The 24,555-nt window shown below is 42.1% G+C and overlaps 1 protein-coding gene across 9 annotated transcripts in view; it reads right to left on the reverse strand.

Moving 5' to 3' along the window:
• The window catches only part of LOC121439635 (dystrobrevin beta), a 234,448-nt gene that overhangs the window by 81,692 nt on the left and 128,201 nt on the right, over positions 1-24,555 (reverse strand). For all 9 annotated transcript variants that reach the window (XM_041640172.1, XM_041640169.1, XM_041640167.1 and 6 more), the window contains one exon: positions 22,214-22,338. In XM_041640172.1, the coding sequence (XP_041496106.1) occupies positions 22,214-22,338 (125 nt within the window). The remainder of the gene's footprint in view (positions 1-22,213; positions 22,339-24,555) is intronic.

Consider the following 24,555-nt stretch of genomic DNA (forward strand, 5'->3'; position numbering starts at 1 on the left):
CTGGTCCTCTAGCCCAAGGCAATGCTGAGATTGATCAATTATTGATTGGAAGTGTGTTGCAGGCCTCGGAATTTCATAAGAAGCATCATGTCAATAGTAAAGGCCTAAAGAAAGAATTTTCCATTACTTGGCAACAAGCTAAGGACATTATAAAGAGATGCCCTACTTGTTCTTTCTATAATCAAACACCGTTGCCTGCAGGGAGTAACCCAAAGGGTACTAAGAGAAATGAAATCTGGCAGATGGATGTGTTTCACTTTATGGAATTTGGTAAATTAAAATATGTACACCACACCATAGACACGTATTCAGGTTTTCAATGGGCTACAGCCCTGAGCTCAGAAAAGGCTGATTCAGTAATCACACATTTATTGGAAGTTATGGCCATCATGGGTATACCTGCGCAAATAAAGACAGATAATGGTCCAGCATATGTATCTAAGAAAATGAAACGCTTTTTTGATTATTATAATATAAAACACATTACAGGTATACCAAATAATCCTACAGGTCAGGCAGTTATAGAAAGATCAAATCGTACTATAAAGGATATGCTGAACAAACAGAAAGGGACTGAAAATACCCCCAGAAATAGATTACATAATGCTTTATTAACCTTGAATTTTCTTAACGCTAATGAGAAAGGAACGACAGCAGCAGAAAGACATTGGATAATGGAAAAGTCTGCTGAACTAAATCAACCGATTTATTTCAAAGATGTGCTGACCTCTCAGTGGAAGCCAGGAGATGTGCTACGTTGGGGAAGGGGTTTTGCTCTTGTTTCCACAGGAGAAGAAAAATTGTGGATACCATCAAAATTAATAAAGTTTCGATTTGAAGAGGAGAAACCTCTTGGAAAGGAGAAATGACAACTCATCCACAATGATGATATTCATACAGGTGGTAAGAAAAACATAGAATGGGGGCAGGGTTCTGTTCTTATCTCCACAGGAAAACACTCATCTTTGAGAAATTCAAGGGACCCTGGATGTTTGGATACTGACAGATGGAAAAATACCTGCCCAATAGGAAATATCAAGACAACTGAATGGATTGTGTAAGTAATATTAAACCATATTTCTAAATTTATAAAGCTGGTTTTGAAGTTGGACTCTGGCTCAGTCCCTCTCCAATTCCAAGCCTGTTAGTAAGAGAAAAAACCCAGAGTTTCTGGAGTTTCTGTCTCATGTCAAGAGCCATGATATGGGACAGAAGGGACAGAAAGAAATATGAGTTTAGAAAACATCTTTGCTTTTCTTCATATCTATCATACTTTTCATTGAATATATCTATCATGTCTTTCATTGAATATATATATATATATGTCTATATATGTCTATATGATTAATGTTTAAGTTTTTCATAATGAACAATGAGTTTTTCCTGAAGTGACATTTGAAGTTTCCAGGAAGAAGATGGGGCCCCATAACAACAACTCCACCTGGTTGATATGACGTCATGATACTGATAGCGCTACTACAAGACCTGCTTTTGGTACCAGCTGCACAAGACAGTTCCAACTTGGTTAGCTGAAATGGTGCACATCTTATACAACATTTTGGCCAGACCTGCACAAAATACTCAGAGACTATTGGCAATTTTAAAAGACATTGATCTTGAAATTTAACCATCATTTCACTTTCACAGGATCCCCCAGAAAGAACGTCGCCCCCATGACAGCTGGAAGTAATTCTAGAGGACGACGTCCCCTTTCCCAGTAAAACTTGCCCTTGGGTTTAGGGACATCATTTAGGGGTTGATTATAATTAGTATACGATTGAGGGTTGGGGGAGGAATTTTATACGCTCAGGGATCATTTTGAAAAAAAAAAAAAAGAGGGATGATGGGATAATAGATTTGTAATTGTGAGTTACTGTTTTTAGACAAATACATTGCTATAGATTCTTGTATATTGATACAAAGTTAAATTATATTGACTATTGTACGCATGCATGTTTCTACCTCTGTTTAAAACATTTTTTTATGTATTGACATATATTGTATTGATATATATATATTGTATATATTTACCATATTGCAGTGTACATTTATACCTCTGATTAAGATACTTATATAATGATTGTGTATTGATATATATTTGCCTACTGCAATGTATATTTGTACATTGTTTATATTTGGAGGTCATTGTCCTCATTTGTTTCACAGTCGTTTATTGTCTTAGTCTTTAAGTTAGATAGATATTGAGAATTATATAGACTAATAGTCATCTAAGTTTGTCATTTATAATAGACTAATCAGGTTCTTTAGATATATAGAGATTATACTCAGTATAGATAGATAATCTTCAACTTCTTCAAAGAGCTGTAGAAAATGGCCTTTAATCTAACTCAGAGTTTTGTGGTAGTGAGACACAATTGCTCCTGGCAACACCACTCTATTCCCGAGAGAATGTTGAGCACCAAAGACACTCCACCTGGAGCCTTTCTTTTTGGCAGAACTGGCGTTTGGGCAAAGAAATGCCCATACCTCAACAACTGACAAAGATACAGAGCATGCATCAATGGATAAAACAGGACTGTCATATCCTGCCAAGACAGGGTAAGATAGTTTTGAAAAGTTGCTTGCCTTAGAAAATGGTATGTCAGTTATGTTAGGCCTTAGCCAAAGTTGGTTGCTTCAACGCTGCTAATGTGACTTTGGGTGATTGCCCAGGTAGCTAGTTGTCTCTGTAATTTGTTGCATGTTTTGGAAGTTGTTTTACTGAACTTCCTAATTACCCAGGTAACATTATTTCCCTTCTCAGATCTTCGATGGGGTTGAAGACTATATAAATGTAGTTACTTTCTCTCATGACTTGGCCAAGTTATTTATTATACAAGACCTAAGCTAGTTAGAATAGGATATTTGTACTTATTGTATATAATTTCATAGTAGGTTTAGAACTCTCTTATTTAAACAAAAGGGGGAGGTGTTGCGGGAGGTCCTCCCACTCCTCCAGCCTATCACCGCTGAGGTACCAGCCCACTGGGGCGTGGTTTCTCTCCCTTTAAAAAAGCGGCCACTTCCCTCTCCGCTCTCTCTTCACTTCCTGCTCCGCCTGCGACTAGACTCCTTTCCTGGTTGCTTAGAGGGCTGTTGCCTGGGACAGTGATCTGTAAGTTTTTTCCCCTTTAAATAAATACCACCCTAATAATCATAACCCCGAATTGGTGTGGCATTGTTTGTGACTTACGCCTTCATTCAGACAGGGTCTATGTAGCTCTGGTTGCCTTGAAACTTGCTATTTAAACCAGACTGGCCTTGAACTCGTGGCGATCTACCTGCCTATGTCTCCCAAGTGCTGGGAATAAAAGTATGTCCCACCACATCTGCTGAAATATCAACTTTCCTATTTATGAAAATGTAGTCTAGCATGGTGATTTATTACCTGTAATCCCACCATTCAGAAAGCAGAGGCTGGAGAATCAGTACCAGCTCCAGGTCAACTAGAGCTATAATGTGAGTCCCAGGCTAGCCAAAACACCCTCTACACACACACACACACACACACACACACACACACACACACACAGAGAGAGAGAGAGAGAGAGAGAGAGAGAGAGAGAGACACACAGAGAGACACAGAGAGAATGCATAAAGCCAAACAAACAAACAAACAAGGGAACGACGGGCAGCGGAAAAGGGTGGTATTGGGAAACTGGATCCATTTTTTAAACTTCCAGACAGTGCTGCCTGCTCTGTGTCAGCTACAGTTGATCGCCTTGGGGTCTTTCTTTCTTTCTTCTTTTTTTTTTTTTTTGAGCCTGTCCTGGAACTAGCTCTTGTAGACCAGGCTGGTCTCAAACTCACAGAGATCCGCCTGCCTCTGCCTCCCAAGTGCTGGGATTAAAGGTGTGCGCCACCATTGCCTGGCTTTGGGGGCTTTCTGATGGAGGGCCACTCTGTCTTTCTGCCTGCTCTTTCCCATCTGGGAACTAAGCAGACGATGAGACTACAATGACTTTGGACAGTGAACCCCTCTTGAGGATTGGCCAACTGGTCTGTGTGGAGTGGCGGGGTGCCTCTGGGATGTGTCCCTAACTCCATTCCTATTCCAGTAAGACTCTCCACCCCGACTCCACTTCAGGTGGATAACACGTTCCACTGCTCTATAAAAAAAAAAAAAAAGGGGACAACACTTCCTAACTGCAAAATTTACAAGAGAAGTTTCTGCTTCCTGTATTCCTTCCTAATATCCAGATGTTTTCTTTTTTTAGTACTCACTACAGTTTGTAATCACATATAACTAGTGTTCTATTTATCAACTGCTTTCACTCAATGGTTTGTAAACCTTGTTACATTTATTTGTGTGGTTTTAGTGTGTGTGCACTTGCACTTCCACGGCACACGTATGAGGTCAAGGTATAACTTGAAGGACTCAGTTCTCCCCTTCCCCGGCGTGGGTCCCAGGGGTTGAATTCAGGTCATAGCTTTGGAAGATAGCACCTTTATCCACTGAGCCATCTTGCTGGCCCAGGAACTTGTAAACCTTGTGAGGGCAGGGCCCACAGGCCTTGTTTCACTTCTGTATTTATCTTATTCGCATTGCAAACCTCAAACCATGAGCATGGTAGACGCTCAAGAAATATCTGTTCGGCTAGGCAGGATGAATACATCCTAGTGCATCCTGGCTGCACAGAGGTTTAAAGGCTAGCTTGGGCTACAAGAGAACCTGCCTCAGACAACAACAGCAACCACAAAAAAAAAATCTGTAAAATAATGAATAAGTTTCTTTCCTATCTTGAGTTTTTATGATTCTACTTAACATTCTAACCAACTTCAAACGCCTTAGCTGAAACCCTAAAGTGCCAGCTAGTGAAGGGTTCGCCTGAATTGAATTTAATGAGGTAAATGTCTAGACAGGAGACTAAAGAAGGACATTTGACAGGACATTTGAGAGGGTAAAAACTCATAACTAAATAAAACTTTCAGAGTATACCCGAACTCCTGGAAGAAGCAGTACTCTGCATATAAACCAAACCAAACTGGCCAACTAGGCCTGTTGGACTATTCTTGTGGCTGGAAGTCACCCCTGTGTTCTGTGACTCTTCCTGGAGAAACACCTATCAAAGACAGGTGATCAAAGACCAAAGAAGGGATTCCACACATTCCAGGTGAACAAGAATTTATGGGAATTACTTACAAAAATATTTGTGACTTTTAGGAAACTGCCTTACCCCAGCACACTCTAGCATTCCCTAAAATTAAGTGCAGCTGGGACCTGGTTACATGAACAAGCTGAAGTTTGGCTGGAATCTCAGGTAGGGTCTGAGATTTCTCCTAGTGAAAGTAGTGAGCCTGATCAAGGGCCTCATGGATAGCCACAGTGGCTCTCCTCTGAAGATGATAATGGCAAGTCACCCTCAGAAAACAGAGTTCCACAACTATAATTCCAGCACTCAGGAGTCTGTGGCAAGAGGATCATGAGTTTGAACTCAGTGTGAAACACACAGGGAGAACCTTTCTTAAAAAACAAAAACAAACAGAAAACATACAGCTGCACCATACAATTAGATAAGAAAAAGAAATAAGAAATCCAGATTATGAAGGCGTAAAACTATCTGTTTTCAGATGACATGATCTCACTCGTAGAAAACCGTCAAGATCTTACACAAAAGGACTATTAGAGCCAAGTTCAGCACAGCTGCAGGACACAAAATCAATGAACAAAACATCAATTGTATTTCGAAATATTAACAGTGAACAATCTGAAAATGAAATTTAGAAAACACATTCATTTATAATCGCATTAAAATAATAAAATACCCACAACAAATTTAACCAAAGTGTAAGATTTGCATTATTTATTTATTTTTTTTCGAGACAGGGTTTCCCTGTGTAACAGTCCTAGCTGTCCTGGAACTAGCTTTTGTAAACCAGACTGGCCTCGAACTCACAGGGATTCATCTGCCTCTGCCTCCCGAGTGCTGGGATAAAGGCGTGCCACACCACCCGGCCAGACTTGCATTCTTAAAACTATAAAAACATACCATAGTAATTAAAGACAATTTAAATAAATGGAAAGATGCCTCTCGTCCATGAGTTGGAAAATTCAAAAGTTTTAAGGTAAAAACCTCCCTGCACTGAACTGTGGATGAAATGCATCTCTTAGCAATGCCATAGCTGCCCTTTTCTGCAGGACCCAGTGAGCTGCATGAAAATGCAAGGGACATGGAAAAGCTAAAGCCACATTCTAAAGGGACAGACCTGGATGACATGTAACCCCAGACTTCAGACTTAAATCTTATTTCATGTAAGCTAGTTTGTTTTCTGTGTAAATATCCATTCAATTCTTAGCACCACAAAGCATAACCAGTGCCCAGAGTTAGAACTCTCTCTTCCTCCCCACGCCCTGGTGTCCAGGTTAGAGTTCAGATATACACACACATGTTGTTGCTGCATACAGGGCCTAGGACAGAGTGCCTCCAGCAGCAGCACTGTGCTCACCATCTCACTGTCCCTATTTCTCCACACCATCGGGGAAAACACATGAAGAGACTCTCAGGAAGCTGAAGGGCACCACAGTGAGCAGGGAGGAAGGAATTTTATGATGTGTTTTCCCTTTAAAGACGGTAAACTTGTGGTGCCCCCAGCCCCTTTTCCCTTGGACTTGCTCCACTGACTACCTCAGGTAGAAATCTGATTTGAGGTTTACATGTTACTTTTTGGAAATATTGCTTGGGGAAGATTGCAGTTTATAGGGGTTGCTCCTCTTATTTTTATTTTGGAAGTTTTACTTAAGCTTGTGTGTGTGTGTGTGTGTTTGTGTTTGTGCAGGTGCACATGTGTGAGCATGTATGTATGTGTGTGTACATGCATGTGGAGGCCAGAAAACCACCTCAGGTCTCAGTCTTCAGGAGCTATTCACTTTGGATAATTTTATTTTTTTATTTTGTATTTTTTTTAAATATTTATTTACTATGTATACAATATTCTGTCTGTGTGTTATGACCGCAGGCCAGAAGAGGGCACCAGACCTCATTACAGATGGTTGTGAGCCACCATGTGGTTGTTGGGAATTGAACTCAGGACCTTTGGAAGAGCAGGCAATGCTCTTAACCTCTGAGCCATCTCTCCAGCCCCCTGGATAATTTTATTTTTGATACAAGGTTTCTCACTGGCTTAGGATTCACAAGGAGCCAGTGAGTCCCAGGAATCTGATTGTAATCCTCAATGCTAGGATTACAAGCATATGCTACAAAATCTGGCTTTTCTATGTGGGTTTTGGGGACCAAACCCAAGTCTTTGTGTTAGACACAAAGCACTCTACTGGTGGAGTCATCTCCCTAACCCCCAAAGTGTGTGTGTTCCTATATATGTGTGTGAGGGCACATGTGTATGTATGTACATGCAGGTGCCTGTAGAGGTCTGAAGACGTCACTGGACCTCTTGGAGCTGGAGTTCTAAGCAGTGATGAACTCCCTGATGTGAGTGTAGAGAGCTGAATTCAGGTCCTCTGCAAGAGCGGCCTGACAACCCTGCCATACACATTTTTAAAAATAAAAAATAAAAAGATAAATAAATAAAGAGAATTTATCATGGGTTGGAGAGGAGCCTCAGTGGTTAAATGTTTGCTGTGCAGGTCTGATGACTTGCCTTTGCACCCTCAGAACCCACATAAAAAGCTGGGACAGTAGTACTAGTGTCTATGATACCAGGGTAGCACAGGCTGAGAGGTGGAGATGGACTATCTGGAAGCTCAGAAGCCCGTGAGCCTGGCATCAGTAGCGGTGAACAGAAGCAGAGACCCTAACTCATGCAAGGTGGAAGGTAAGGACTGACCCCCAAGGTTGTCCTGACCTCCACATGTGAGCTGCGCACTCATATACACAATGAACACACACATACATTTTATGAAAAGTTTACCCTGACATTAAAAAAGGGGAAAGTTTATTAATACTCATTCTATGTTCCGTTTTTCTCCTTCCTTCCACATCAGTCACAGGTGTTAAAGTCTCAGTGTGACTCATCCTTGACATCCATTCCTTTGATGTCACTATGGGTTCTCTTAGGCAGCAGACAATGACACCCACGAGGTGTCATCTTCGTTATGACACAGACTGGATAAAAACTGCTCTTCTGCATCTAATGCCACCAACACAAAATTTACAGCAGCCTCCTCCATCACACCAAGCCAGCTGACAAACTCCTACAATCATCCAATGCGTTGTTAAACTTAAAGACTGAATTTACTCATTCTGCACCCAATAAATAGGCTTGAAATAACAGCAATGTAGAGACCTTCTTTTCACACGGTGGTAATATTTTTTTAAGCACACAAAGATATTTAGAAAAAAAAATTCCAGCTGGGTATGGTGGCACATGCCTTTAATCCTAGCACTCGAGAGGCAGAGGCAGCAGGGGATCTGTGAGTTCGAGGCCAGCGTGGTCTACAGAGTAAGTTCCAGGATAGCAGGGAAGAAAGTTCTTCTCTATTAAAGAATCCGTACCATACAGAATCCCTCCATTGGCCGGGCTCAATATTATCAAAGACAGTGTCCAAGAATACCAAAGTCCTGGGTGTTTGGAATTGCCTTCATGCTGCACATTAGAAAAAAAAAAACTGCCAAAAGTTTTTAAATAGTCATCTAAGGAAGTAATAAACTGGTGATAGTTTTTGGTTCTTCTGTTTTCTCTTCTGTACTAAATATCATCTGTAAGTTGCCAGTTTCCAAATTTGTATTTCCAAAGTTCAGACACTCTCTGACAACTCCCTCGTACCTGTGGAGGTCAGAGGAGGCCATCAGACACCCTCGAACTGGGGTTATAGATGGTCCTCTGAAAGAGAAACAGGTGCCCATAACTGCTGAGTCTTCTGATCAACATCCAAATCCTTTTCTTTCTAAGATAAGGTCTTGGTATGTGGTCCAGGCTAGCCTTGAACACATGCAGGAATTTATTTCCCTTTTTTTTCCTTTTCCTTTCTTTTTTGAGACAGAGTTTCTCTGTGTAGCCTGAGCTGTCCTGGAACTCACTCTGTAGACCAGACTGGCCTTGAACTCACTGAGAACTGCCTGCTTCTGCCTCCTGAGTGTTAGAGTTAAAGGTAGTGCCATCACCATCCAGCAATGTATAGTTATTTTATATCTGACAACCCAGACTCTTTGTGGGACTTTACCATGGTTTCTTTTACTTCTTATCCACACCAGTTTATAGTTTTCTGGTTTGGGGGAAGCTCAGGTTCCTTGGACATTTACTGAGGAGATTATTTGAGGCTAAGGTTTTGAAGGGCAATCCTTCATAGAAGACTCAGGTTTCTGACAGGCAAACCATAAATAAATAAATAAATAAATAAATAAATAAATAAATAAATAAAATAAACCCACCCTCAACAGACAGTTCTCTTAATATATTTTAATTAATTTTTTCCAGGCTGATGAGATGGTTATACTGGTACTGGACTTGCTAGGCAAGACTGACAACCTGAGTCTGCTTTCCAGAAACCATGTAAATGTGGAAGGAGGGGAAAGAGTCTACACAGACATCCTCTGGCCTACACACATGGACCCCGCGTGCACATGCCTGCACTGGCAAATCATACACAAAGAATTAAAAGAAAACCTTGAATTATTTTTTCTTACAAGTATAAGTTGTATGTTGAACATGCCCCACCCCATCATTTTCCTCCCTTTTCCCATATTTTTTCCGTGGAAAAAGAACAGTTTTAAGTATAGGCTGTTCTTACTGTGTGTGTGTGTGTGTCAGTCCTGCCTTCCACCTTGTTCTTGTTCACTGTACTGGCCGGCCCACAATCTTTCAGTCATGTCTCCATCCATCCCTTGTTCGCTGGGACAATATACAGACACTAGTGCTACTGCCTCTGGCTTTTTATTTGAGTTCTGAGGACCCACTCTCTTGCCAGCAAGTACTTTACCCACCGAGCTATCTCCCCAGTCCTTAAGTACACAAACACACATATATACACATACATGTGAAGTTCATATTCATGCATAAGCACATACACATACAAGTGTACATACACGTACATGCATAGGCACATATACACAAATGTGTAAGTGATTTATGCTATCTGCAGTTTCTGGCACCCACTGGGGGACTTGGAATGTATGTTTAATGGGTAAGAGGAACTACTGCACACTGGTAGTTGTCTCGGGGCTTATGGAGGTTTGAATGAGGATGGACCCCATAGGCTCATATGTTTGAAGGCTTGGTTTCTGGTTAGTGGAACTGTTTGGGAAGGATTATGAGGTGTGACTTTATTGGAGGAGGTGTGTCACTGGGGGTAAGCTCTGAGGTTTCAAAAGCCCGCACCATTCCCATTTAGCTCGTTTCTGCCGTGTGCTTGTAAATGAGATGTGAGCTCTCAGCTTCTGCTCCAGCTTTATACCCGCCTGTCTACCTTCCGCCCTGATGGCCATGGACTCTGATCCTCTGGAAATGAGAGCCCCAATAAGGCTTTTCTTCCGTGTGTTTCCTTGATTATGGTGTCTTTTTGCAGCAATAGAAAAGTATTACAACAAGGCTAGAGCTGTAAGACACAATTTATAATAAATGACAGAAAAGTATTTGGATGATGGAAATATCTAAAACCAGATGGCAGTGAAGGTTATAAAATGATATAAATTTAGCAAAAGTAATATAACTTGCCTAAGTGAGCAAATCTTGTGGTATGTAAATATTCTTTACTTTTGAACTATATGCTTAAAATTCATTAAGATGATAACTTTTATATGTTTTTCAAATATTTTTTACTCTATTTTACATGTATGGGTGTTTGTCTATATCTATGTCTGTGTACCAAGGGTGTAGGATGTCCATAGAGGACAAAAGAAAGCTTTGGATCCCCTGGGAGAGACAGTTATGAGCTTCCATGCAGGTGCTGGGAATTGAACTCAGGTTCTCTGGAAGAGCAACCAGTGCTCTTAACCACTGAGCCATCTTCCCAACCCAATTTTGTGTGTGTGTGTGTGTGTGTGTTTAATATAACGGGGAAATGACTTGGCTGGTCAAGAGTCTGCTGTGCAAGCATGAGGAACTGAGTTCAGATTCCCTGTACTCATGTAAAAGCTGAGCATGACAGCACTTCCGTAACCCAGTGCTGGGGTGCACAAGGAGACAGGCAGATCCCTGGGGTTCACCAGCCAACCAGTCTAGCTGAACGAGCCCTGGCAGCTCTCAGTTTTATTGTATTAAATAAAGCTGGGTCTCCTTAATGCACCACAATGAATAACTACATTGTTGTTCACGCATGCGGCCATTTCTTTGTTACACAGACACACAGAGACATTCATAGGTGTGGATTCGTGAGTGTATGCAAGTTCCTTCAGTCCTATACATATACACACACTCAGGCAAAGTCTTCATCCTATCTCCAGGACTATGTTAGTTCACTGTCCTCTGTGTTCATTCTCGCTGGGGAGGCACAGTTTCGGGGCTAGCAAGCCAACTCTAAAATTAGAAGGCAATGATTTCAGGAACTTCAGCCTGACTAGCTGCCAGTGCAGGACTGTCTGGAGCTCAGTCTCTAATGAGCCCTGTATGAACTGCTAGGTTTTCTAAACCACCTCGGCATGGAGGACGGGTCAGAATCAGCTGTGCTGGAGCCCGAGCGCATGTCAGCTGTCCACTGAATGCTGTAGGAAAACGGGAATCAAAAGCAACTTTTCTTCTCTTAACACATCAGATGGTGTTAGGCCTGAAATTTTGGGTGCTTGATGGAGCACTGGTGAGTTCCAAATCATGCTACCAACAGCACCATTTTCAAAACCATTATAAGAAAACATAGGACTTGTGTTAATTGGGAAAGTCAACCTGGGCCATAGAACCAAAGACAACAAGCGTTCAGAAAAAAGAGAAAAGAATATGAAGAAACACAAAGTGTTCAAAATTGCCAGCTTCCATTTATGCTTCCTTTAAGGCAGAAGTTCACAAGGTTTATCTATGAAGGGTCAGATAATGCGTGTTAGGCTCTGAGGACTAGGGTGTGTCAGGGACAGCCACTCTATTCTGCCGCCTTCACTGAAAACAGATATAAACAAGGTACAGTGGTCCATGTCTGTAATCACAGAACTTGATAGGTAGGGACTGTATGATCAGAGGCTCAAGAAGATCATGGGGCTGGGAAGATGGCTGGTTGGAAAAATGCAAGCATGAGGACTGAGTTAAAAAAAACAAACAAACAAACCAGAATTTACATAAAAACCAGGCGGGTGTGGTGGGTCACCTATAACCCCAGTATCTGGGAGGTGAAGACAATGGGGCCTTGGAGCAGGCTGGCTAGCTAATCAATCCAAACTGGAGAGTCCCCAGCTGGGCAAGAGTCTTCGCCTCAGTGGATAAAACAGAGAGCGGCTGAGGAAGACATCCACCATCCTCTCTGGCTCTGTGCATCCAAGTCTAGCCCACATTGCCACAGCTAGCTCTAATCACTCAGCAATCCTCATTTAATTTCTGGATTGCTTGGATTACAGTCATGAGTTACTATACCTGATTACATATTCTTTTTATTGAAATGCATCTTTATTTTATAAATAATTTAATAAAATTAAATTTTACTAAAATTTAACTTATCTAAAGATAAATAAGGTTCATCTTTAAGGGCTGGGGAGATGGCTCAGTTCGAACAAGAACGGCTGAATCCACGTAAAAAAGCCAGGAGTGGTGGTACATGCCTACAGTGTTGGGTAGGCACAGAGACAGGAGGATCCTTAAAGCTCGGTGGTCAAATTAGCAAGCTCCAGGTTTAGTGAGCGACCTTGTCTCAAAAACGAAGGTAGAAATCTGGTGAGAGGCTTCAGGGGATGGAGACACTTTTTGCCAAGCCTGATGACCTCAGCTCGATGCCCAGCACCCACACAGTAGAGAGAATCAACTCTTGCCAGTTTTCCTCTGACCTCCACAGACTCACTGTGGCTAGCATGTACAGACACTCACTCCCCCTACACACAAATAAAAGCAATAGAAAAGGATAAGGTAGAGAGTAATAAAACACACACCTGACACTGACCTCTGGCCTTCACAAGCATACACACAAGTGCCCACATACGCTACATTTCCCCAGAACAGCTTTAATGATTTAAAAATATGAAAGTCGTTCCTAGACCTCGCACCACCGGCTGGTGTTCTCTTGTGGGCTGCCGTGTGTCAGCCCCGTTAAGAAGTCAGTGATCGCCGTTACACGCAGCAGGACACGTGACCCTGCTCTTCTTGCTGCATTATGAAAACAAGGCAGACAGGAAGCAATACCAGCTAGTTTTGCTTTCTGTCAGAAATAAATAGCCACAAACCGAAGTGAAACGGCGAGTAACCTCTAATTAAAGAAATTAAGTTTAAGGACTGTGTGGTTAGATAATTAGACCCTGAGCAAGAGCAAATTGCTTGAACTAGAACAGCAGAAGGTTTATCAAAGACACCGCGAGCTGCAAGCTGTATGAAAATATTTTGATCAGAGACACACTAATTTCTCTCGGAGACGCAGAGGAAAAGTTGCTAGAGTGCTGACAGACAAATTAGTTTTGTTTTGAATACAAGCCCCGAGAGATTTTAGAAACCTTGTTTACATGATATTCTCAACCTCCCCCAACATAAGGAATTGTGGCTGCCATCTAGTGGAGGCTTTGGGGACGTCGAGAGGACATGACCATCATGACTTTTATGAAGAGAAAACAAACACGGTAAAAAGCATGTAGTGCATCATTTATTCTTCAACGTATTTAAGTGCCTACCATGCTCTGGGCATTATTTATACACTTAGAATTCAGCAGAGAGTAAGCCAAAGCCTTCTGAAGTACATATTTTTAGGAAGATTCAACTTACTTGAGGAAGAGACTTTAAAAGTTTTTAGTTACCTAGGGAATCCTACCTAACCTCTTATAAGCTGTTTCACATGTCCTGTCCTTAAAGAATACCCTGTGGTAACTGAGAGACTGATTACCACCAACTTACGGGAAGGCAGACTGAGGTCTTTGCTTTCCTTCCATCTTATCCCACAGCTTCCTTCTCTCGTTCACCAAGTTCCCTCTTGATTCTGAAACTGGCCATTGGTTCAGGCTACAAGTCAGTCCTGTTTCTGCTCTATGGTCTTCTTAGCACTGTAGGAAGCAGGTAAAATAGGAGGCTGGGAAGAAGGTGGGATCTGGACACAAGCCCCAACAGCCTTGCTCTGTTCCTACGTGATGACAAGGCTGTCATTCAATCTCACCAAGGCTATCCTTGGCTTTTCAACAGGCTGGTGGTAGTTATACCACGGGGTTGCTGTGAAAGTTAAATAAGCAAAGATCTATACCATTGGGAGTCCCCAGTACCAACATCTGACCTTCAAATCCATGGTCTTGAACAAATCCCTATTCTGTGCAAACAATGAAGATAGTCAAATATACTTTATCTCATAGTCATCTTAAATTTCCACCCCAGATTCCTACCACAGTTTTGAATTTTTTGTTTGTTTATTTATTTTTTGAGACAGAGTCTCATGTAACGTAGGCTGGCTACAGAGACAGGAAACAAGGTGGCTGAGTAATTTTGAACTCCTGACCCTCCTGCCCTCACTTCCTAAGTGCTAGAATTACAGAAGTGGGCCACTACACCCGGGTTGGAGTTATAATTTTATATCTTATTCTGCAATAGTAGTAAAATGTAAGAGTTTGTATATTTGTATGTACGTGTGTATGTGTGCGTGCATGTGTGCAGGCAGGCCGGGGATTAACACAAGTTGTCTTTCCTTGACAATTTTCTACTTTTTAATTTTTTGAGACAAGGTCTCACTGAACCTGAAGCTCATCTATTTGGCCAGACTGGGTAGCCAATGATCTTCAGGAATTTGGTGTCACCCCAGCACAGGGGGCACAGGCATAAGGCATTGTGTCTGGCTTCTTATGTGGGTTCTGCAAATCCAAACTCAAGTCCTCAGGCTGGTAAGGGAGGCACTTTACCAGCTAAGCCATGCACTTAACACTCCTGCCACACACCCTCTTTAGAAGAGGGCACCAGAACTCATTACAGATGGTTGTGAGCCACCATGTGGTTGCTGGGAATTGAACTCAGGACCTCTGGAAGAGCAATCAGGACGCTTAACCACTGAACCATCTCTCTAGCCCCTTTTACATGCTATAAATACAGGCATGAGCTACCACAACAACCTTGAACAATTTTTTGTTTGTTAACTGTGGTGGTTTGAAAGAAAATGGCCCCCGAAGGGAGTAGCATTTATTAGGAGGTGTAGCGTTGTGGGAGTAGGTGTGGCCTTGTTGGAGGAAGTGTGTCACTGTGGGGTGGGGGGGGGGAGGCTTTGAGGTCTTCTAATTCAAGATACCACCCAGTGCCTCAGACCACTTTCTGTTGCCTACAAAAGACAGAGAACTCTCAACTACCGTATCTCCAGCACCATTTCTGCCTGCATGCTGCTATGTCCCACGATGATGGTAACAGACTGAACCTCTGAAATGAAAGTTTTTACAAGAGTTACCGAGGTCATGGTGTCTCTTCACAGCAATAGAAACCCTAACTAAGACATTAGTTTTTATTTATTTTGTGGCGGGAGGGGGCACAGCATGGCATACAGTAAATGTTAAAAAAAACTTGTGGCAATTAATTCTCTCCTTCTACCACGTGGGTTCTGAGGATTAAACAGATTGTCAAGGTTGGTAGCAAGTGCCCCTACCCAATGAAACGTCTGATCAATCTTTTTATTTTTTAATTAATTTATTGGGTGTGCATGCATGTATATACATACACACACAAACACATGAAGGTCAGAAGAAAACCTTAATTTATTTCTCTCTTCCTACTATATGAGTTTTGAGAACCAAATTCAGATCATCAAGATTAGAGGCAAGCACATTTACACTCTGAGACAGAGCACTAAACCTCAAGCTTGGAGCTTTAATTTTATTTCTTGCTGTGCAATATTGGCAAAATATAAGTTTAGTTTAGTTTAGTTTAGTTTGTTTTAACAGAGTATCGCTCTATAGCTCAGGCTGGTCTGGAACTCTGTCAGACTCCGAAGTGGTGTGGTTGAAAGTATGAAATCACCACATCCAGCTAAATGTATTTATTTGAGTACATATGTGTATATGTTTGTGTGTGTTCACATGTATAGGGGTACACACATGTACATGTGTATGGAGGTCCAACACTGACATTATGTATCTTCCTTGGTCACTGTTCTCTTTACTGGTTGAGACGAGGTCTCTTGCTCACTTATTCCACTACTCTAGCAAGTCGGTTTGCCCTGGGGATCCTGTCTATGCCTCCTGGGTGCAAGCACTTTATATACTGAGCCATCTTGCAAGCCCTAAACTTAAGGTGTCTAATGTCTTTATAACATCTACCTGCATGACCACAATAGTTCAAAGCACCATGGTTCTCACCTGGTCCACGATAACACTTGTCCATCTGGTCTCCCCTCTTTCATTCTTGTCCTGCTCCTTATCTCAACATGATAGACAGTGGGGGATTTGTTTATTTTTAATTTTTAATTTTTTTAAATAAAAAACTTGATAAATCTTCTTATCTACAGACCTTCTATTAAGGATAGAGTCCATCAGTGTGCAGCAGCCCATGGCTCCTCGACAGCCTGCTCTAGCGCATCATGGCTCTGGTCCTAATGCCTTCTTCTGCCAGGACTTTCCACTCTCCATAGCTAATTCCTAGCCATCTCTGGCTTCACTGTAAATGTCATTCTTCATGAGTGCATTTCCTAGCTTGGCACTAAGATAATGACAGACCATAAGGAAAAAACATCTTGTTACAGAATTAGTTTGCATATTAGGCCAAATATGAGACACTATTTTCCAAAGATTCAAAGTAAATAGGATAGTTCTTCTGAATACAATAGGACAATTGTGAAACTGATCAGAAACCATGAAACTGGTTCACCAAGAAATTCTCAGGAGATTTAAAGCAATCCCTAAGCTCCTTGGTATTTAGTTCAGAGACTGCCAAAGGCACACGGCTAAAGAATATTTAACACAAGGAAGCTATTCTTTCAAGTAGAATTTCAGACATCTCTAAAAGACATTTATCTAGTTAGTGAGATGGCTAAGTAGGTAAAGGTACCTGCATGACGGCCTGCCCGGGGATGCGAACAGGGAAAGGAGAGCACTGACTCCCAGAAGGTACCCTCTGACTTCCACAAGGCATACAGATAGCATGTGCTCACACCCATGCACACATACACACACGTACACATGTACACACAATGAATAAATAAGATGGCCCTGATCTGACACCAGTTACATGGTACAAAATAAAATTTTAATTCTGAAGTGACATGTCAAATTGGCAAAATGTACTTTACCTTTTGTCTCCTGAAGGGTAGCCACTAATAACTGTTTATTGGTTACCTTTCGTATAGGTTTTTATGCATTCATACAAATCATCTATTTTTGAAGTTTGGATAAATGGTCATACTTGATCTTCTGTAAAAGTCCTACTGTAACCAGGGTTTCTAGACAAAAGCCGGGCTCTGGCAGCCCTGACTGACCAGGCATGACCAGCTTCTGAATAAACCTATTAAAAGGACAAGTGTTGACGAAAAGCAGAGAACGCGGATTAATTCACGTGGCCACATTAGGAAGAGGATAAGAGTTCATTGACCAGGGCTGGGGAGATGGGTCGGTGGTTAAGAGCATTGGCTGCTCTAGCAGAGGACCTGGGCTCGATTCCCAGAACCTATATAGCGGCTCACAACTGTCTGTCACTCTAGTTGCAGGGACATTAAAGACATCGACGAGAGCCCTGGACTTTGAACCCGAGAAAGAAGCTGAGCAAATAATAAGTAGAACTGACAAAGGACAGGAAATGTCTGAGACAGAAAGAAACCTTGAAAGCTTTCCCGCTCTGGTGAGGATGACACCGGGAAGACTCCATTGATAACGCTGAAGTGCATGCTGGGTTCCGCAAGAATGTGACTGAGGAGCTACAGCAAACAATGCAGGAGGCTGGGGATGGCGAGCTGAGGGAGCAAGAGTTCCTGGGCATCATGACTAACACCAGCTCGAGCCGTGTTTCCATGGGACTGTCAGAGTGCTTGACTAGCTTTAGTGTCTGTGAAACCTGGCTTCTGAGAACACCAATCCACTTCAGCTACAACTACGAATCTCTTTCAGACTTTTTTGGAAGTTTTCCTTGATATTACCATACTTTGTAAAGTCACCTACTAATTCTAGAAAGCTGAACAAGAGGGCATTAGAATGGGCATAAAAGGTCTTTTTTATTTATTTATTTATTTTAAAAAGACAGGATTTCTCGTGTAGCCCTGGCTTTCCTGGAACTCACTCTGTAGACCAGGCTGGCCTCGAACTTACAGAGATCCACCTGCTTCTGCCTCCTGAGTGCTGGGATTAAGGGTGTGAGCTGTCACCACCTAGTCAAAAGAGGTCTTAAAGTCTACCTGTCTTATACCGCCTTATATCATGCTTGTCATGCATGTCCACAGAAGTGCAGACACGAAATGATTTTTTATTTGTGTTGCGGGGGAGTAGGGGAGGAGAGGAGAAAGAGAGATGCATGTGCACAGGTCATGAATGCAGAGGTCAAAGAACAACTTGCAAGACCTGGTTCTGTTTCTACCATCTTGGACTCAGAAATCAAACTCAGGTCGTCAGGCTTAGTGGCGAGTGCCTTAACCTGCTGAGCTATTGTGGATGCTCTTCAATAGTTCCAGCGTTTAGCTGATATCTGATCAGTTTTTTAATTTGATGCTATAATTATTATTTGGGTGTGTGTTTGTGAATATGTTTCAGTTTACTCAGAGGTCAGAGTTCAACGCTGGGTATTGTTCTTTTCTGAGACAGGGTCTCTCACTAGGGCCTGGGGCTTGCCAATTAGGTGAGGCTGGCTGATTAGTAAGCCCCAGGGATCCTCCTGTCTCGATCTTCCAAACACTAGAATTACAAGTGTGCATCCGCATGTGCAATGTTTTAACGTGGTTTCTGGAGCTCAAACTAGGGTCCATATGCTGGGCAAATAAGTACTTTACCAACTATGTCATCTCTTCAGTGCAGTAGTTCTCTTCTAAAACCCACCGAGGGCCAAGGGAAATGGCCCAGTTGGTAAATCACTTGCTATGCACCCATGAGAACCTGATCTTGGATCCCTAGTACCCATGTAAAAACCTCGGTGTAGCAGCCCACCTCTGTAACTCCAGTGGTGGTGGAGACGGGAAGAGACAGGTGGGTCACGGAAGCTCAGTGGCTGGTTAGTCTAGCTAAACAGATAAGCTCCAGGGTGAGAGACCTTTTCTTGAAATCTAATGAAGTGGACATAGACTGAGAAAGACATTCAACGTTGACGTCTGCTGTCCACATTCATGTATATATGTGTGTATGTGTCCCCATGCACACACATGTACACACTGATAAGACACATACATATACCATTCAAAAAGAATGTGGAAATCAACTGAGAAAGACATTCAACATTGACCTCTGCACAATCATGCACATATATGTGCATTTGTCCCCATAAGACATGTACATACACCATTCAAAAATATTTTTTAAATGAGCACACACAATAAAATCTGACTATATTGCTATGCTAATGGTTTTGTCTTAAAACAAAGTCTTTCTTAGTTATCAAAAAAAGAGGGGGGAGGAAAATTGAAGTCCAGATTCACTTATAAACCGCGCCCCAATCTAACAAAATATTACCAGACAAAATTCAAAATTCAACAGTGCTTTGGATAACCAACTCAGGTTTGTTCCAGGAATGTGAGAGCGATTTCTTAAAATCAGGGGTGGAAATGTAGCCCATTCATGTGCGGGAAGCCCTGGGTTTAACCCTAGCATCACAAAAGGCTACCCTCAACTAATACAAATTAATGAGGAAAATAAAATCATACAATCATCTCAAAACAGAAAAATCTGATACAATTCGGTATCTGTTCATCACCAAAATGAAGCACTCTTTGGAAGCGGAGATAAAAAAGAAGCTGATTAACCTGATTACATCTGTAAACCCTGCAACATTGCTACTATGTGACAGTTGCAAGCCTTTGAGATTTCTATAACATAAGAAGGCCTATTGGCCTGGCAGTGACGGCACATACCTTTAATCCCAGCACTCAGAAGGCAGAGGCAGGAGGATCTCTGTGAGTTCCAGCCAGCCTGGTCTACAGAGTGAATTCCAGGACAGCCAGAGCTACACACAGAATAGATGGTTGGTGGGTAGAGAGCAAGAGAGAGCGAGAGCCAGAGAGAGCGAGAGAGAGAAAGAGAGAGATAGGCAGGCAGAGAGATGATTGACAGATAGATGATAGATAGATAGATAGATAGATAGATAGACAAATGATAAATAGGATACATAGGTAGATGATAGATGAATAGATAGATAGATAGATAGATAGATAATAGATAGACAGATGGACGGGTGGATGGACAGACAGATAGACAGACGGATGAATAGATAGATAGGTAGAGAAACATATAGACAGATAGATAAATAAATGCCCATTACACCCTTTCTATTCAGTATGGAGGTTTCTAGCCATCACAGTAAGACCTTTTATACCCCAGAAAGCATGATTAATTTCTGAAAGTCTACAAAGTAGAAAGAAATAAAGCCATCATTATTTGCAGATTATAAAATTATTTAAAGAAAATTCTAAAAAAAATGAATACAGCCGGGCGGTGGTGGCGCACGCCTTTAATCCCAGCACTTGGGAGGCAGAGGCAGGCAGATCTCTGTGAGTTCGAGACCAGCCTGGTCTACAAGAGCTAGTTCCAGGACGGGCTCCAAAACCACAGAGAAACCCTGTCTCGAAAAACCAAAAAAAAAAAAAAAAAAAAAAAAAAAAAAGAATACAAATTATCAGAAGCAATGAGCAAGTTAAGAAAGTACACAGTACATTAAAATACAAAACCCATCAATATTTCCATACACTGTGAGTAATTGATAAGAAGCACAATTCAAAAAAGAACCCACTAGCATGACAAGACATTACACAAATTCACGGGAATTATACACTTTTATAAGGTACTAAATATGTCTTGAAAATTTTATAGGAAAAAAGACAACAAAATGAGTAGGGTCCTCAGGCATCAGTCTAGGCAGGTGAGACACTCTAACCACTCAGGAAACTAAGGCTAGCAGGCTAGCCTGGGCTAAGAGAGGGCTTAAGGTCAGGTTGAACTACATAGTGAGATGTCTCCCCACCCCCGCACACACACAGAAAAAAAAGACCACAAAAACCACTTCAGAAACTAATCTAACATATATAACACCTTTCCTAGGTCAAAACCATAAAACTACTTAAAGGCATAAACGGGCATTTAGGCAAATGTAAAGAGACTATGTTTGTAGAATAGAAAATTCAGTATTATAAAAATGTCAATTTTCTCTAATTTTGTCTTTGGGTTCAAAAAAAAAAATCAGTAAAAACCTGAACAAAATTTCATGAAGAATCCAATAAGCTGATGCCAAAATTTGTAAGAAAACAAGAAAGGACAAGAATAGAGATGATAGTCCTAAAAATTATCACTGTCTCTATGGTAACTGAGACAGGGTGATTTTGGCAAGGGAATAGCCAATTTGGCCAAAGAACACAGCATAAAGAGCCCAGAAATCAGCCTGTGTGCGTTTAGAAGCGACTTTTTTCTTACTTATGCAGCATCAGGGGTTGAACCCAGAGCCTGGCACGCGGTGTGAACACCGAACCACATCTCCCCAGCTCTGGAAATTTTAATTTTGGCAACAGTGACACTAACAACAGGTCACGAGGAAATGAATTATTATGCAAAAAAATGACTTTGGAAGCAAGTCATTGTTCAAATGCAGACTGGTGCGTGTGCATGCATGCATGCGTGAGTGAGTGCATGCGTGTGACTGCTTCAACATCACACCATACAACAAAACCAACTGCATAGGAGCTGAAGACATGTCTAGAAGAAATGGAGTGCACTGAAGAACAATCACGAGCTGCTGCACTGGTCCGCCTTTTGTCGCTCTGTGTCTTTAAGTTTGAGAAGATAAAACCCAGGAGACTTTCCTTCCCTACCATGTGAATATCTAAGTTAAGTCCCTGGGGGTTTCACTGCCATAAAGAATGAACTGTGGCTACCCTGAAGGAAGGATGGACACACAGACGTGCTGTGGTGTACTCGTGTGTCTGGGGGCTGCTGCACTATTCTGGCTTGAGGAATGCAGAGCAGTACATGCAGATATTAGGAAGGTTTAAAGAAACCAGCCCTTGGCGCGAGAGTTCCCATCAGAAAGCCCCGTTTTGGCACAGCCCATGCAGGTGCATACTTACACTATGTGTGCAAGGTCAAGTGGTTTCTCTGGTTGCTCAGGAAAAACAGGATGTGGGGGTTCTCTGGAGGGTACACAGCCCAAAGATCTACTAATTGCATGGCTCAGCTTCTTTGCAGGGGATTTCTGTGTCAAAGGAGAAAATAAGGAAATGAGACCTTTTCGAGTACAAATCAGATTTCACTGTAGTCAGTGTGACTGGGCCTTGCAGAGAGCAGCCAGCAGAACTCTGACGGTCGCCTGTGGCTTCTTCATTCCTGTGGTTCCTTCTACCATAAAGTGACATTATCAAATTATGGAGCTAAAGAGACATGTTAAATTTCTTCTGGGTATCTCTACATATTGGGAATTCCCCGCCCCACCCCCCCTTTTTGAGGTTTCTGGGTCATTTCTGGTAAGATATGAGGGTAATTCCCTATTGGGGGAATTTTTTTGACGGGTACAATACAAAAAGGCAAAGACAATGCAAAAAACACATGGATTGTGCATGTTAGCAACTCAGCTGCCTAAGCTATGTCCATAAATGCTAGAATACTCCCAAACAAAAGCAAGGCAAGCTGGGTGTTGTGGTGCAAGCCTGTAATCACAGCATTTAGGAGGTAGAGGTAGTAGGATCAAGAGATCAAAATCATCTACAGCTACCCAGTTAATCTGAGCCAGCCTGGGCTACACAAATCTCTGCCTTGAAACAACAAAAAACTGAGGCAGAGCATTTGGCATTAAGGGTCTGTCTGTGAGCCGGGCAGTGGTGGCATGTGACGTTAATCCCAGCACTCGGGAGGCAGACGCAGGCGGATCTCTGTGAGTCCGAGGCCATTCTGGTCTACAGAGTAAGCTCCAGGACAGGCTCCAAAACCACACAAAGAAACCCTGTCTTGGAAAACCAAAAAAAAAGGGTCTGTCTGTGCCAACAGATTAAACAAGTATAAGTCTATACACAAGCAGTGAGCATTAGACCTGTGACTGTAAGTGATGCTGTATTAGAAGGTACAAAAAAAGTTAAAATTCCAGTAATTTCTCTGGAAAGCAGAAACACCAAGATTGTTCATTAAAATAGTAAATGCACACAAAGTGAATAAAATTTCACAATTATATTGAACAGAATGTTCTGTTCTACAGCCCCTACTTAGCCTGCCTCATGTTTTTTTTTTTTTTAAGCTGGCAAGTAAACCCAGGGTCTCATGCTGCTACACCATATACACCCACAGCCTCTGAAAATCCCCACAAAGGCTCTCTACACAATACGCACTGTCCATCCAATTCCCTTTAAATAACACGGCTGTCTGAGATTTGGGCGGGATATTAATGAAATATAAGTTTGAATATTTAAGTCTGCTGTCCATACAGTTTATTATCAAATGTGACACTTGGAACAGAAAGGACAGTTTGTATGCAGCTGTGTGCCACATCAATCCTGCATTCCCACTTGTTATTTATTAAATAGAACCCTCTGTGGAGCACAGCCAGGCCTTCACCTTGCAATCTTGCTGCCTCAACCTCAAAGGCTGGGCTTACAGGCATTCGCCACTATTAAACTTTTATATTCTGCTTGCTGTATTTTAACACCACATAAACACAAATCTGTCTTCCCTTAAGACCATATAGGCATGATGTGGGAGTGATTTCTTATTAATAAAGAAACTGCCTAGACCCATTTGATAGGCCAGCCCTTAGGTAGGCGGAGTAAACAGAACGGAATGCTGGGAGAAAGAAGCTGAGTCAGGGAGTCGCCATGGTTCTCCCACTCCAGACAGACGCAAGTTAAGATCTTTCCTGGTAAGCCAGCTCGTGGGCTACACAGATTAATAGAAATGGGTTAGATCAATATGTAAGAGCTAGCCAATAAGAAACTGAAACTAATGGGTCAGGCAGTGTTTAAAAGAATACAGTTTCTGTATAATTATTTCGGGTAAAGCTAGCCATGCGGGCGGCCGCGTGCCAGGGACGCAGCCCTGCTGCTCGTAACACAACAGAGTGGCGCCCAACGTGGGGCTAAATCCACTTAAAAACCTGAGAAGGCTTAAAAATAAGGGAGAGAGACTTTAACACCGATTTTTGCTGTTTGTTGGTGGCGTGCTGTAGAGAGATTTCCTGATTCGGCAACAGCAGCAGAAAAAAAAGCTGCGTCATTTTAAAGTGCGGCTTCTTGGGACTGTGCCGCCAGTGCAAACTCTGGCTTTAAAGCATTTCAATGGATTTTATGGGACTGGATGTTTGTGTTCCCGCTTGGGATCTGAAGGAGAGTGCTCTCAGCGCTCCCCGCCTGCACCTGGGCAGATGGCAGAATCAGGCTTAGGCAGGCGGAAGAGCATGGTGGAAGAGACGTGTTTTCAGACTCCGCAG

Source organism: Microtus oregoni, unplaced genomic scaffold (genome assembly GCF_018167655.1).
Source record: "Microtus oregoni isolate MIOR12 unplaced genomic scaffold, Mior012 000062F_ref0000492, whole genome shotgun sequence".
Lineage (NCBI taxonomy): Eukaryota > Metazoa > Chordata > Mammalia > Rodentia > Cricetidae > Microtus > Microtus oregoni.